Source organism: Pelophylax lessonae (genome assembly GCF_965119305.1).
Source record: "Pelophylax lessonae genome assembly, chromosome: 4".
Taxonomy (NCBI): Eukaryota; Metazoa; Chordata; class Amphibia; order Anura; family Ranidae; genus Pelophylax; species Pelophylax lessonae.
The window spans coordinates 410,773,936-410,788,666 of record NC_138771.1 but is presented as its reverse complement, the minus strand read 5'-3'; the positions used below and the strand labels follow the sequence as shown (position 1 = coordinate 410,788,666).

At 48.0% G+C, this 14,731-nt stretch overlaps 1 protein-coding gene across 1 annotated transcript in view; it reads left to right on the top strand.

Annotated features, from left to right (window-relative positions):
• Positions 1–14,731, top strand: part of HMMR (hyaluronan mediated motility receptor) — a 142,770-nt gene that overhangs the window by 103,433 nt on the left and 24,606 nt on the right. Inside the window, exon 16 of the mRNA XM_082252649.1 lies at positions 5,474–5,650. Within this exon, the coding sequence (XP_082108775.1) occupies positions 5,474–5,650 (177 nt within the window). The remainder of the gene's footprint in view (positions 1–5,473; positions 5,651–14,731) is intronic.

Here is a 14,731-nt window from a genome sequence, read left to right as displayed (position 1 = left end):
AGGAAAAAAAAAGCCATGTATGTATGCATGTATATATAATAAACCTAATGGAGCTGACCTGATCGAGGGGCTTACAGGTGGGAAGAGTACTCTTCCCTCTAATTCAATCCTCCAAGGGCAGGTCACCACACAAGGGGCCTTATTTTACAGCCCACAGGCGGCCTTTTCGCGTCATGCGTTGATTTGCACTTTTATTCAAGGGGTTCACCATATGGCTCCTCTGATACGGTCCCTGTTACCTCTGTGGGATCTTAACCTGCCTTTGAGAACATGGAGATTCCCCTGCTTACACGGTCACAGAAGGTAGCCTTTTTGGTGGCTTTTACCCCACTCGCAGAGTATCTGAATTGGCGGCGCTATCCTGCCGTTCACTTTTATCTGGTGGTCCACAGAAATATAGTGGTACTCCATCCTAATCAGTTGTTTCTTCCCAAGGTGACTTCTGATTTCCATTTGAATGAAGACACTGTGCTCCCTTCACTCTGTCCTAAGCCCAAGCATCCCAAGGAAATTGCCTTGCGTTCTTTGGATGTGGTTCGGGCAATTAGGGTTTACCTGGCGGTTACTGGATCTTTCAGGAAAATAATCTTTTTCCTCACCGAAGGACCTTGAAAGGGATTGGCTGCGTCTGCTGCGACCATATCCAGATGGATCAGGCAGACGGTGGTGTGGGCTTAGTCACTAAAAGGTCAGTTTCCACCTTTCCTGGTGAAGGCGCATTCTACTAGGGCACTGAGTTTCTTGAGCTTTTCACCATCAAGCGTCAGTAATGCAAGTTTGCAAGGCGGCAACTTGGTCGTCTGTGCACACGTTCACAAAATTCTACAAAGTAGATGTGTTGGCATCCTTGGATGCTACTTTTGGCCGTAAGGTTTTGCAGGCTGCTGTTTAAAAGGGAACATATTCTCTTTGAGGGTGTTTCTAGGTAAGCTCCAGTTGTTCCTGGGTAAACTCCATGTTAACTGATTGGCTAAGTTTAGCCTTTGGGAATTGCGTTCTTTCTCTGCGTTTTCCCACCCCTCATGCAAATACTGCTTTGGGACGTCCCAATGGTTAAGAAAAATATGGAGCTGCGTCTGTCAATGAACGATGGAGAGAACTGGATTTTTGACTTAACATAAAATCCTTTTCTCTGAAGTTCATTGATAGACGCAGCACCCACCCCTCTATTTCTGAGTGGGTTGGGGTTTTTTCCTCGAACACTGCTTGCAACAAAACTGAACCCTATAGCAGAGTGAGTGGGTGTATGCCTGCAGTGACTGCCCTTTAGGTGTGGTAATTATTTTTTTTTTCCTGCCTATTGTCCTACTCCTGTAGGGGGCAGCATAACCCAATGGTTAAGAAGAATATGGAGCTGTCAATGAACTTCAGAGAAGGATTTTACGGTAAATAAAAAAAATTGGGATTTTTGATTTTGGATACAGAAAGGGAGTCTTATAACCCTTCCGATTTTTTTTTTTTTTCTTTTTTGTTCATTGGACACAGCTCCTGATCTTCATAACCATTGGTTTATACTGCCCCCTATATGGGAAATTCTAAGGGATTTTCTTGGACTCCAGGTCTCCAGAACTAGGGTCCCCAATGGAAGATTTTCCCTCTACTTTTTCTGGGACAACCCAAAATTTGGGGTTTTCTTTTACTTTTGTGATGATAAACCGGACAAATAAGAGGGGGCGAATCTCCCTAACGGGGGTACAGACAGCAATAAAATCTGACTGATTCTAATCCCTCTCTACTCTATCCAAAACAAGAAAAGTTTTGCCTTTAGTCTAAGGGTTAGCAGAACAGTAGTGTAAGAAGGGCTAGATATGACCAATCTTTTCAGTTCTGTGCTGGACACACTCCTTAAGGCTTCGCGGAGAAAGTATACTACCCATACCCTAGTTATGCAAAACTAAGGATTACCATGCTTGTTGGTCCTTTCCTATTGAACCTCAATGTTCCTATTGTTCAAGATGACCATGGCAATCGAACTCCAAATCCTGTGGATAAATTTGCACAGTTTTTGAAGTTCTCCCAGCAGCTCCATCTCAGGTGGGTGATGTCTGGTGGCACCTGTGTAGATCTGGAAAACTTGCTTTGGTGTGGGCAGAATTCTCCACAGGTTACAAGATAGTTTTCCTCTGTCCTCCCATCTCAATTTATTTTTTCTTGAAGTCTTCCTGTCTCTGCAACAGCACATGATCCTTTCAGCTGTTGAATCTGGTTAAAAAGGCAACATGAACAATAACTGCTCGATTCAACAAAGGGTTTTGAGGGCTTTACTCAGTCATGTTTACAATTCAAAAAGAGGCCTTCATCCCATTGTGGATTTGAAGGTTTTTAGTACCTTTTCCGAGCCCTCAAAAGATCTGCATGAAATCTGTGGTCAGTTTTTTGCCTCCTTTCATCAGAGCCTTTAGTATCCTTTGGAATACAGAGTAAAAATAAATAAAATCAATAAATGGTTTTAAATTGTAATACAAATACCGGTATATATTTGAAATCTAATTTTTATTTTGTGGAAATGGCATGTGACTGGCAGAAATCCACACACACCATGTTGTGCAACACCCCTCCAGCCTGTGTCTTAAAAGGAGGTGATTCCTCCATTAATCTACATGTTAAATCCCACCCCATTGTTTTAGCTGGTTAGAGGGCATGGAGAAGTAGGGAGTGGGGTGTCATTTACCACTGTGTATACACCCACATGTGTAACTTTGTCACAAGGGCTGCTCAGATGTGAAAGGGAGGAAATGCTCAGCATGGAAACTCCCTGAAAATTGAGCATGTGCAGAGTTGCCACCAGTGTTCCCTTTAAGGTGCGCGCGTGCGCGGACGCGCAGTGGAAATTACGTCCCGCGCAAGCACCTAGTTAGACGGCGCAGCCGCAGACGGAGCGGCCAGGGAGCAGAGCGTGCACCCCGAGAGCACGCCCATCGTGTGACAATAGCGAATGAAAATTCGCTATTGTCATACGGGTCCTCCTCCTGGCCAATCAGGGAGCGGGTCCTCCCGCTTCCTGATTGGCCGAAAGGCCAACTTCATGCCATTGGCCGAGGAGGAGGCGCCGGGACTCGGGAGGATGGAGACGCGGGAAGCTGGAAGCCGGGGACTGAAGACAGAGTGCCGTGACCGTCCGTGAGGTAAGTGCACGGGGTCGCGGGGGGGCATTGCTGTGGCACTCTGCAATTTATTGGGGGCATTGCTGTGGCACTCTGCAATGTATTGGGGGCAATGCTGTGGCACTCTGCATTTTATTGGGGGCATTGCTGTGGCACTCTGCAATGTATTGGGGGCATTGCTGTGGCACTCTGCAGTTTATTGGGGGCATTGCTGTGGCACTCTGCAGTTTATTGGGGGCATTGCTGTGGCACTCTGCAATTTATTGGGGGCATTGCTGTGGCACTCTGCAGTTTATTGGGGGCATTGCTGTGGCACTCTGCAATGTATTGGGGGCAATGCTGTGGCACTCTGCAATTTATTGGGGGCATTGCTGTGGCACTCTGCAGTTTATTGGGGGCAATGCTGTGGCACTCTGCAGTTTATTGGGGGCATTGCTGTGGCACTCTGCAATTTATTGGGGGCATTGCTGTGGCACTCTGCAGTTTATTGGGGGCAATGCTGTGGCACTCTGCATTTTATTGGGGGCAATGCTGTGGCACTCTGCATTTTATTGGGGGCATTGCTGTGGCACTCTGCAATTTATTGGGGGCAATGCTGTGGCACTCTGCAATTTATTGGGGGCATTGCTGTGGCACTCTGCAATTTATTGGGGGCATTGCTGTGGCACTCTGCATTTTATTGGGGGCATTGCTGTGGCACTCTGCAATTTATTGGGGGCATTGCTGTGGCACTCTGCAGTTTATTGGGGGCATTGCTGTGGCACTCTGCATTTTATTGGGGGCATTGCTGTGACACTCTGCAATTTATTGGGGGCATTGCTGTGGCACTCTGCAGTTTATTGGGGGCATTGCTGTGGCACTCTGCAGTTTATTGGGGGCATTGCTGTGACACTCTGCAATTTATTGGGGGCATTGCTGTGGCACTCTGCAGTTTATTGGGGGCATTGCTGTGGCACTCTGCAATGTATTGGGGGCATTGCTGTGGCACTCTGCAATGTATTGGGGGCATTGCTGTGGCACTCTGCAGTTTATTGGGGGCATTGCTGTGACACTCTGCAATTTATTGGGGGCATTGCTGTGACACTCTGCAATTTATTGGGGGCATTGCTGTGACACTCTGCAATTTATTGGGGGCATTGCTGTGACACTCTGCAATTTATTGGGGGCATTGCTGTGGCACTCTGCAGTTTATTGGGGGCATTGCTGTGGCACTCTGCAGTTGATTGGGGCAAGCTGGTCACTCTGCATTGACGTCCCCCCCCCCCCCCCCCCATTGCTCAATCTAAAGGTTTGCGCTCAGAAATTTTTTTATTTGCTCAGCACAGTAAAAAATTAGAGGGAACATTGGTTGCCACTACAGCTGCACAGCATGTATTACAGCATTTATTGATAGTATGTTTTTTGGATGTGGGTTAAGTGACACTTTAAGGATAAATATGTGCTCAAATTTTATATTTTTACTGAACGTATCAAAGTTGTACTACATAGTCGCACTGTAAGTCTAATCACAATCGAAAAGCAGTTGTGTGAAACCTAGGCCAAGTGATTTGGCACCTATTGCTGCATACCATGGACATCTGGCAAATTGTAACGTACATTTTTTTTTTTTTTGGATGCGGGGCTCACCCCTAGAGCATGCTATTTAGGGCCTCCGCAAACCTCTTGCAGTGCGCCTTGCATTAGACTCTAGGATACACGTTGGTGTCTTTTTTTTTTTTAACAGATTTTTCTTAATTAAAGCGGTAGTATCCCGCTTTTGACTTTTACCTACAAGTAAGCCTATACTAAGGCTTACCTGTAGGTACAAATAATATCTCCTAAACCGGCACGGTTTAGGAGATATTTGCAGTGCATGCAGCCGCTCACGAGAGCGGCGCATGCGCTCTGAAGGTCCGGCGGACCTTCAGCTTCCCTTGCCGGGAGCTTGCCGGAAAATCACTCCTGCGCGCATGCGTGGGAGTTATGTCATCGCGGCACCGGCCAATCACATCGCCGGAGCCGCCGAACCCGGAAGAGATGGCGAGGGATCAGCGCCCGCAGCGATGTCCGGGGGTCCGTGTCGGGGCTTTGTTCTGCGATGCATACTAGCTCATTATGCCTTTTGTCTTGCAGGTTTATTTTTTTTTGGGTTTACAACCGCTTTAAGAAGGAAAATAATGCAGGCAGTTCTGAGTCTTTATACCATGGGTACCCAGATATAATTTTTTGAAAGCTTATACCCTGGGTACTCAGATTCAATAGGTTTGAGAGCTATTTCCAGTCAGTGCCTGCAGAATTTTTTTCATATGCGAAGTGATTTTAGATGTGCTATATATGAATTTTTTTACTGTGGCTACTCAAAATGATTATTAATGATATTTGTATTACAGCAACAACTGGATGCCTTTGAAGCTGAGAAAAATGCCTTGCTTAATGAGCGTGGAGCAGCACAGGATGAACTGAACAAACTCAGTGAAGCATATGCCAAGCTGCTTGGTCATCAAAATCAAAAACAAAAGATAAAGCATGTTATGAAACTCAAAACGGAAAACATTCAACTCAAACAGGTACAGTACAAGTTTCACTTTCTCATTTGAACAGCAGATGGTGCTATCAAACTACTATATATGGTTGTATGTGAACAGAACTTATTTCATTTTTTTTTTTTTTTTTTTTTTTTTTAAGGTTAACTTTATTGTACACATACAAAGAAGTACAAAACATATCAGCAAAAGTATTGCATAGAGAAAGAACAAATAGTCCAGTCAGTGCATATAATACATAGTGAACATAAGGGATTCATCATAATATTCACATATAACAGCAAGGGTCATGTAAGCTGTGAACAGGTTATCAACCATTAATGTAGTATTATGGCAAAACGAATGTCACGCTTTTATTCATAGTATCTCATCTCCGTCTATGTATTAGGAGATATAGTGCTATCAGTGTTCACTCAAGTATCCCAGACTTTATGGAATTTACAAGGGCAGCCTTTAGCTTCATATGTCAATTTGTATAGTGGAAGTGTCTGATTGACCAATGTCAGCCAAAAGGCTACAGTAGGAGGAGTGGAGGATTTCCACTACATATGTATGGATTTCTTGGCATAATAGAACACCAGCCTCAAAAAAAGCTGAACATTTTTAGATAAGGATTCATCATCAATCTACCCTAGAAGTCGGCTCAAGGGATTGCATAGGTTAGGTAACCGGGAAATAGAGCTAATAAATGCAGTCAACTCCGACCAGAACGCCCTGACAGGTGGGCATTCCCACGCCGTATGAGAAAAAGTGCCATCAGCTATGGAGCAACGAGAACACGATGCCGATGATATTCTATTTAGTTTAAACAGATAGGGAGTGTAATATGCTCTATATAAAAATGTTGTTTGAATAGCCTTGTCCCTAGAGGAAATAACAGATACCTGCAGTGGAAGCACTTCTTGCTATATTTCCTCCGTAAGCTCCGGTATATCTGTACGCCATTTGGATTCAGTAAGATTGAGTCTGTCAGTTTTAGTGTAGTAGTGAGGAAAAGTATGTGGATACAAGTTTAGGATGATTTGGGTCTAATAAGACGCTCCGGATGAGTCCTGATTTCCCTGGTGGCCAGAGTTTTGGCTGTGGGGATTGCCCTACGGCACATGGTTTGGCTGAAGAGCTGGTTGGATGACCAAGCTTCCAAGAAAACCCTGACAGATGTCCCTTTTCTGGGAGAGCATTTGTTTGGCGACTCACTGGATGAGTTGATCAAGGGTCTGACTGGCAGGAAGAGTACTCTTCTTTCTCAATCCTCCAAAGGTAAAACAATCCGTGCTAAGCAGGGACCTTCCTTTACTGCTCATAGACGTTTTTTTTGTGCCCCCAGGGCGCAAGAAAAGGGTAAGCCATTCAGAGCTTCTGGAGGGGCTAAGAAGCCCTGGGACAAGCCCAAGACCAGTCAGTCTGGTGCTGCGGACAAGTCCTTTAAAGCATGAAGGGGCACCCTCACCCGTTTCTGGGGTGGGGGGGACATCTGCTCTTCTTTCAGGAACCCTGTACTTCCTTCGTTCAGAATAAATGGGTTCGCAAACTGATTTGTTCCGGGTACAAAATAGAATTTTGCTCCCGGCCGGGGAACAGGTTTTTTTTCAGTCAAATCTTCACCTGTCTCCAGAGCGTTTTGAAAGATCTTCGGGAAGCTGTGCAGGACCTCCTGATTGTGCCGGTTCCTCTGCAGGAACGCTCTCAAGGATTCCATTCAAACCTGTTCACGGTGCCCAGAAAGGAGGACAAGGTGCGTCCAATCCTGGATGAAAGCTCTGAACCTCTTTGTGCGGGTGCAGAAGTTTTGAATTGAGTCTATTCGTTTCGTGGCATCCTTGATTCAGGGGGATTTTCTGGCCTCCATCGATATTAAGGATGCGTATCTCCACTTCCCCATATTCGAGGGGCATCAGCAATTCCTCTGCTTTGCAGGGACAGAGGAGAATTTTCAATTTGTGGCTGTTAGCTCAATTCTCGTCAGGAGGCAATCACGATGATATACAGCCTTTCAGTTGCTAACCCCCCAATAGATAGTGAATTCTCTCTCGTCCAGCCGGGAGTTATGACACATGGCACTCAAACTTAGTGCAGTCACAACTGTTTATTTCAACTTTCGTGCTCCCATTTAAAGGATATTTCGGCAGCAAAAACTGCTTGAAACTGGTTTACAATTCGTAAGTCAATTGAACAGTACAACATCACTCACAGAAACAGTTACATGAAAAGGATTTTGTGTCCTATACATCTGTGTCAATATGGGGTGTCTTGTGTCTGAGATGGTGTTTGTGGACAAGGGCTGGTCCGTCTCTACTCAGCTGTCATGTGTTAATGCAAGCAATTGTCAAATGTGTTTAGGTGGTGTCAGTAATTTCCATGCGCAGACTTAACTTTGTCAAGTGTCCCAATGAATGAATGAACAGGTGTTTACATGTCGTCTAAATGCAAAATTGAAGTGTCTGATGTTCAAGGCCGTATGAATGTCAGTCAAACTCGTTACTATGTAAATGCAAGGGCCCACATTTCATCATAGGATGGGCATAAACTGAAATATATATCTGAAATATCATAAGGCATGTTCATACAATCTTTCACCCTTTGGTCTCGCCTCTGCTTCCAGAATTTTTACCAAGGTCCTGGCCCCTGTGCTGGCCTTGAGATTCCTCTCTGATGCAACAATTTTGGGATATCTGGATTATCTCCTGTTGTGAGCACACACTCTCTCATTCGGATCCATTGGAAAACCTCTTACAGTTCAGACCCCTAAAGAATTTGGGTGAACGATCAATTTCAAGAAACTTGCTCCATCGCCATCCGTACGGGTCCCTTATCTGGGGCTGACTCTCTAATCCGCTCTTGCGAGGGCCTTTCTCCCCTTTGAAAAGCTTCAGAAGTTGCAAAGGGCAATCAGGTTGCTGGTGGAATTCGATCAGTCCTCCCTGTGGGCCTGCATGAGGACCCTGGGTCTGATGGTGTCGACCTTCGAAGTGGTTCCATTTGCTCAGTCTCATTCCAGGCCTCTGCAGTAAGATTCTGCCAAAATGGGACAGGGATCCTCAGTCATTGGACCATAAGATTAGTTTGAGTCATCTCACGAAGTCTGCGCTATCCTGGTGGATCCAACCTTGTGCCAGGGCAAGGCCTTCCTGCCGTTGTCCTGGACGGTGGTTACCACGGATGCCATCCTGTCAACATTCTGGAGCTAATGGCGATCAAGATTTGCCTGTTCCACTGGACGAGCCAGCTACACGGTTCTCCAGTCGGACAATGCCACGGTTGTGGCTTACATCAATCATCAAGGGGGCAACAAGAGTGTCCTGGCGGCCAAGGTGGTGGCCGAGATTCTGGTTTGGGCGGAAGCCAATGTTCCAGCTCTTTCTGCAGTCCACATCCCGGGCGCAGGGAATTGGCAAGTGGATTACCGGAGTCGTCAGGTTTTGGATCAAGGGGAATGGTCCCTTCATCCGGAGGTGTTTTCACCTCCTGTGTGCCCAGTGGGGGACTCTGGAGGTGGATCTGTTTGCATCTCGCCTCAACAGAAAAGTCCAGAGGTTTGTGGCCAGGTCTCGGGATCCTCTCGCCGACGCCACAGACGCTCTGGTGGCTCCTTGGAGTCAGTATCGGCTAAGTTAAGCCTTCCCTCCGCTCGTACTCCAGCTAAGGTTTCTTCGCCGGGTGGCGGAAGGCATTCCGGTCGGTCTGGTGGCACCAAACTGGCCTCGGCGGTCTTGATGTGTAGACCTGGTAAAATTAGTCGTAGATCCTCCCATGGAGATTTCCTCTGCGGGAAGATCTGCTGTTTCGGGGACCGATCTTCCATCCGGCTTTTCGGTCGCTGGCTTTAATGGCTTGGCTGTTGAAAGCAAGGTGTTGAGGGATAGAGGCCTTTCTGACTCTGATTCCTACCCTCTTGAAGGCCAGGAAGTCCACATCTAGGAAGATCTATCATCGTACGTGGTAATCGTAGATTTCATGGTGTGAATCGCTGCAGCTGCACCCTCACTTGTTTTCTAGAGCTAGGGTTTTGGCTTTTCTACAAAAAGGGATTGAGCAGCACCTGGCGTTGGGCACTATCAAGGGTCAGATGTCGGCCCTGGCTGTTTACTTCCAACGTCTGTTGGCTACTAATAGCTTGATTCACACTTTTATTCAGGGGGGTGTCTCATCTGGCTCCTCCAAGGAGATCTCCGTTGCCTCAGTGGGATCTCGATCTGGTTTTGCCTGTTCTTCTTCAAAAGCCTCCTTTTGAGAATATTGGGAGATTTCTCTGCTTTTTGTCGCAGAAGGTTGCCTTCCTAGTGACTAACTTCTGCTTGCAGAGTATCTGAGTTAGCGGCGCTGTCCTGTCATTCACTTTATTGGTGGTCCCCAGGGATAGTGGTTCTCTGACCCAATCCGTATTTTCGTCCTAATGAAGACATCTTGTTGCCTTCCTTATGGCCTAAGCATCCAAAGAATTTGCCTTTCACTCTTTGGACGTGGTTCAGGCCATGTTTTTATCTGATGGTTACGGAGTCCATTAGAAAATCGGACTTTATCCTTACGGATGGTCCTCACAAAGGTTTGGCTACATCTGCTGTGACCATTTTCAGGTGGATCAGGCAGACAGTTGTTCAGGCTTATTTACTCAAGGGTCAGGTTCTTCCTTTCCCAGTGAAGGCGCATTTTATTAGAGCGCTGAATGCCAAAGTGTTTTTTTTTTGTTTTCTCTTAGGGGTCTTTTAACGTGGGTGAACTCCTGTTTGGTTGAGCTTCAGGTTACCCAGTGGGCTAAGTTTAGCCTTTTGGAGTTTACATTACTTTCTGGTTGCGTTCTTCTTTCCTCTAATGCCTACACTGCTTTGGGACGTCCCATTCAGCTAATGAAGATGGAGGCTGTGTCTGTCGATGGACAATAGAGAAAAAGATTTTACGGTAAGATCTTACAAAGATCTTGTTTCTCTATCGTCCATCGACAAGACGCAGCTTCATCTCTGTGAGCGGAGTGGGTTTATGCTCCTCCCATCAGGAGTAGTCTAGACAGGAAAATCCGAATACACATGCCCAGGGGGCTGTCCCACCAGGCATAAACCTCCACTGCACAACCAAGCACATCAGTTTGCTTTCTGCCTAAAGGAGTAGACCTAGGTTTCCTGCTGGGACTCCGGTCTAATTTTTTTTTTTTTTTTTTATTCTCTTCAGAATATTTTCTTTTAGTTCTCGTTACTCACTTGCTAGCTAGAGTTCAGGGAAGAATTTCCTGCTGATCTACAAGCAACAATGCCGGCTGGGGCTTCATACTAGATTCTAGATCCTTATGGTCCCCTCAGTCTCTTCTATGAGCGTGAGCAGGTTATAGTTCCGACCTAGGCCTAGCCACGGCGGTGCCCCCTTGTCCAGAGGGGGAACGAGCCTGCGAGACGATGCCTCACGGGGACGCAACGACCTGGAACGCCCTGAGTCGCAGCGTACCCCTTGGCTAGCAGCACCCCCACTTTGGGTGGGAGGCCTGGAGCAGAGCCCACCTGGTCCATGGTATGGTGAGTAACTGTGCCCCCCTTGCCCCTGTTGGCCTTGGGGGGGGTTGCATGTGAGCCCTCCCCTGGGGATAATGGGATTTGTGCCTCCCAAGGGATCCCCCTTGTCTGCCCGGTCAGTGTGTCCTTCCCTCTCCCTGCGGGTGCGATGTGATGTGTCTGGAGTGCCCTGGCACTCTGGGGGGGGGGGGATGTGACATGGTACCTTGGGCTGGGCTTGCTGGTACCTGTTGTTATTCCTGAGGCCTTCTTGTGTTGGTCCCTAGCCGCATGGTTCGTCGTGAGCGCCGCCATCTTAGGTGTGGGCAAAGGAGTTTTTTCCCCATAGACTTGTATGGGGCAGCCATTTTCCCTGCAGCTTCCTATTTTATGGGCGTCCCATCTCTGTGTAGCCCTGGTGCTATATATGGCAGTGTATCCCTATCAGGCGACATCCCTTCCTGTGTGGTCATTTCCTACTGCTGAGCAGAGTTCACTTCCTGCTTATCTCCATGCTGTGCAAGATTCAGGAGGCTGTCTCTGAGGTGGTAAAGTATCGAGGGTCCCTGCAGACCGCTGCTATCGGTGGTGGATACCGCGATCGGCGATCTTAAAGCTACAGTACTCGATTTTTTTGCAATTTGCACTATAAAGTCCCAAACTGGAATTTCACCCTCAGACCCCCTCTGTGCGACTCCTGGATAGTACGGATCGCAGTCGCTGGCCACGATTTCAACTGCCCTGGAAAGCCTGGCAACTAAAGTTGATTTATTCATGAAAAAGGTTGATAGCTGTAAACGGCCGCTGCTTTCTCCATCGGTGGAGGTGTCCTCTGATTCAGAGGCTGATGTGGTTGCCCCAGATGCTCCCCTTCTTGAGGGGTCTCTGTCCTCGCAGTCAGATGGTGAAGAGGACTTGTCTTCAGCTGCAGCGCAGGAATGCGCTTTGGTGGAAGCCCTGATTATTTCAGTGCGTAATGCTTTAAAATTGGGTGATGAGCCCACGTCGGCAGGGACGCGGGTGGCTTTTGGTTCCCAGAAGTCTCCAAAAGCTGACAGGGTTTTCCCTTGTCCCGACACTTTTCACGATATTGTGAATGACCAGAGGCGGCGCGTTAAGCATGCGTTAGTGGTGCCAAAAGACTTTAAACGCCGGTATCCTTTTACTGAAAAGTATCCAACCGTTGGCCGGTGCCACCTAAAGTGGTCCATCCTGTTTCCAGATTAAACAAATATACTCTTGTTCCTGTGGAGGATTCCCCAGTTTTTACAGATCGAGTGGACAGGTGGGTGGAATCCCTTTCCCGCCATCTTCATGTGCTGGCAGGTTCCATTTTGAAACTGGTTGTGTCCGTGCTAGTCTCAGACAGTGACGGAATAGATTAGGGGTTTGCAGGAGTCTTTTAGACCCCGAGACTGTTCCGGAACTGTTGGACCAGGTGATCCAGGCTCTGGTGTTCCTGTGTGATGCGTCTATGGATGCGGCTCCCCTGGTGGCCAGGGTCTCGGCCGTGGGCATTGTTTTAAGACTCATGGTCTGGTTGAAGAGCTGGTCAGCTGACCAAGCTTCTAAAAAAAAAGCCTTTGCTGATCTCCCCTTTCTGGGAGACGGGTTGTTTGATGACTCATTGGTTGAGTTGATTAAGGGCCTGACCTGGCAGGAAGAGTACTCTTCTTCCTCAATCCTCCAAGGGTAGGACTGCTCAAACATTTTTTCGTGCCTCCGGGGTGCAAGAAAAAGGTAAGCCATTCAGAACTTCTGGAGGAGCTAAGAAACCCTAGGGCAAGTCCAAGGCTGGTCAGTCTGGTGCTGCAGACAAGTCCTCTTCAGCATGAAGGGGCGCCCTCACTCGTCTTAGAGGTGGGGAAACATCTGCGCTTCTTTCAGGAACCCTGGACTTCCTTCATTCAGGACGAATGGGTTCGCAAACTGGTTTGTTCCGGGTACAAGATCGAGTTCTGGTCCTGACCAGGGGACAGATTTTTTTCAATCAAATCTTAGCCTGTCTCTGGAGCGTTTTGAGGTATCTGCGGGAGGCTGTGTGAGATCTCTTGGCTCAAGGGGTGATTGTGCCGGTTCCCCTACAGGGATGCTCTCAAGGTTTTTTCAAACCTGTTAACCATGCCCAGAAAGGAGGGCAAGGTGCGTCCAATCCTGGACCTCAAGGCTCTGAACCACTTTGTGCGGGTGCAGAAATTCCGAATGGAGTCCATTCGGTCAGTTGTGGCATCTTTTGAATCTGGCTTCCATTGATCTCAGATGTGTATCTCCACGTCCCCATATTTGAGGGACATCAGTGATTCCTCCATTTCGTGGTGGCACAGGAGCACTTTCAATTCGTGGCGTTACCCTTTGGTCTCGCCTCGGCTACCACAGTTTTTACCAAGGTCCTAGCCCCTGTGCTGGCCTTGTTGCGTTCCCATTCGGATCTGCTGGAAAACATCTCCACCATTCGGACCCTTCAGGACTTCGGGTGGACGATCAATGTCACCAAATCTGCCCTGAGTCTGTCTATGCGGGTCACCTATCTGGGGCTCATCCTCGGCTCTGCTCGGGCGAGGGTCTTCCTTCCCTTGGCCAAGCTTCAGAAGTTGCAAAGGGCGGTCAAATTGCTGATGGAGGCCGATCAGTCGTCCTTGTAGGCTTGCATGCGGGCCCTGAGCAAACTGAACTGCTTCGAAAGTCGACACCATCAGACCCAGTCTCACACGAGACCGCTGCAGAAAGATAGTCAGTGGAACAGAGATCCCCGGTCATCATTGCACCAGAAGATTCGGTTGAGCCATCTCACGAAGTCGGCTCTCATGGTGGATCCAGTCACCTGTCCTGTGCCAGTGTTTTTGGACGGTGGTCACCACGGATGCCAGCCTATCAGGCTGGGGTGTAGTGCTGGGGAAGCTCTGTGCTCAGGGGGCTTGGGCGTCAAGAGTCTTCCTTGCCGATCAATATTCTGGAACTGAGAGTGATCAAGCACTGCCTGCTTCACTGGACGAGTCGGCTACACCACTCTCCAGTTGGTGTCCAATCGGACAATGCCACGGCCGTGGCTTACATCAATCATCAAGGGGGCACCAGGAGTGCCCTGGCGGCCAAGGAGATGGCTGAGATTCTGGTATTGGCAGAACACAATGTTCCGGCTCTTTCCACAGTCCATCCCGGGTGTGGAGAATTGGCAAGCGATTACCTGAGTCGTCAGGTGTTGGATCAGGGGGAGTAGTGGTCCCTGCATCTGGAGAGGTATCATCTCCTGTGTCTGGTGGGGGACACCCGAGGTCGATCTGTTTCTTGTTTCAACAAGAAGGTGCAGAGGTTTATAGCCAGGTCTCGAGATCCTCTGGCCGATGCCACAGACGCACTGGTGGCTCCTTGGGGTCGATATCGGTTGATTTATGCCTTTCCCCTGCTGAAACTCCCACCGAGGCTTCTACGCAGGGTAGAGGTGGAAGGTATCCCAGTCATTCTTGTGGCTCCAGACTGGCCTCATCTGTCTCAGTACGTAGACCTAGTAAGGTTGGTTGCTGATGCTCCCTGGACACTTCCTCTCAGGGATGATCTGCTGTTTCAAGGTCCGATCTTCCATCCTGCTTTATAGTCCCTGGCTTTAACGGCATGGCTGTTTAAAAGCCAG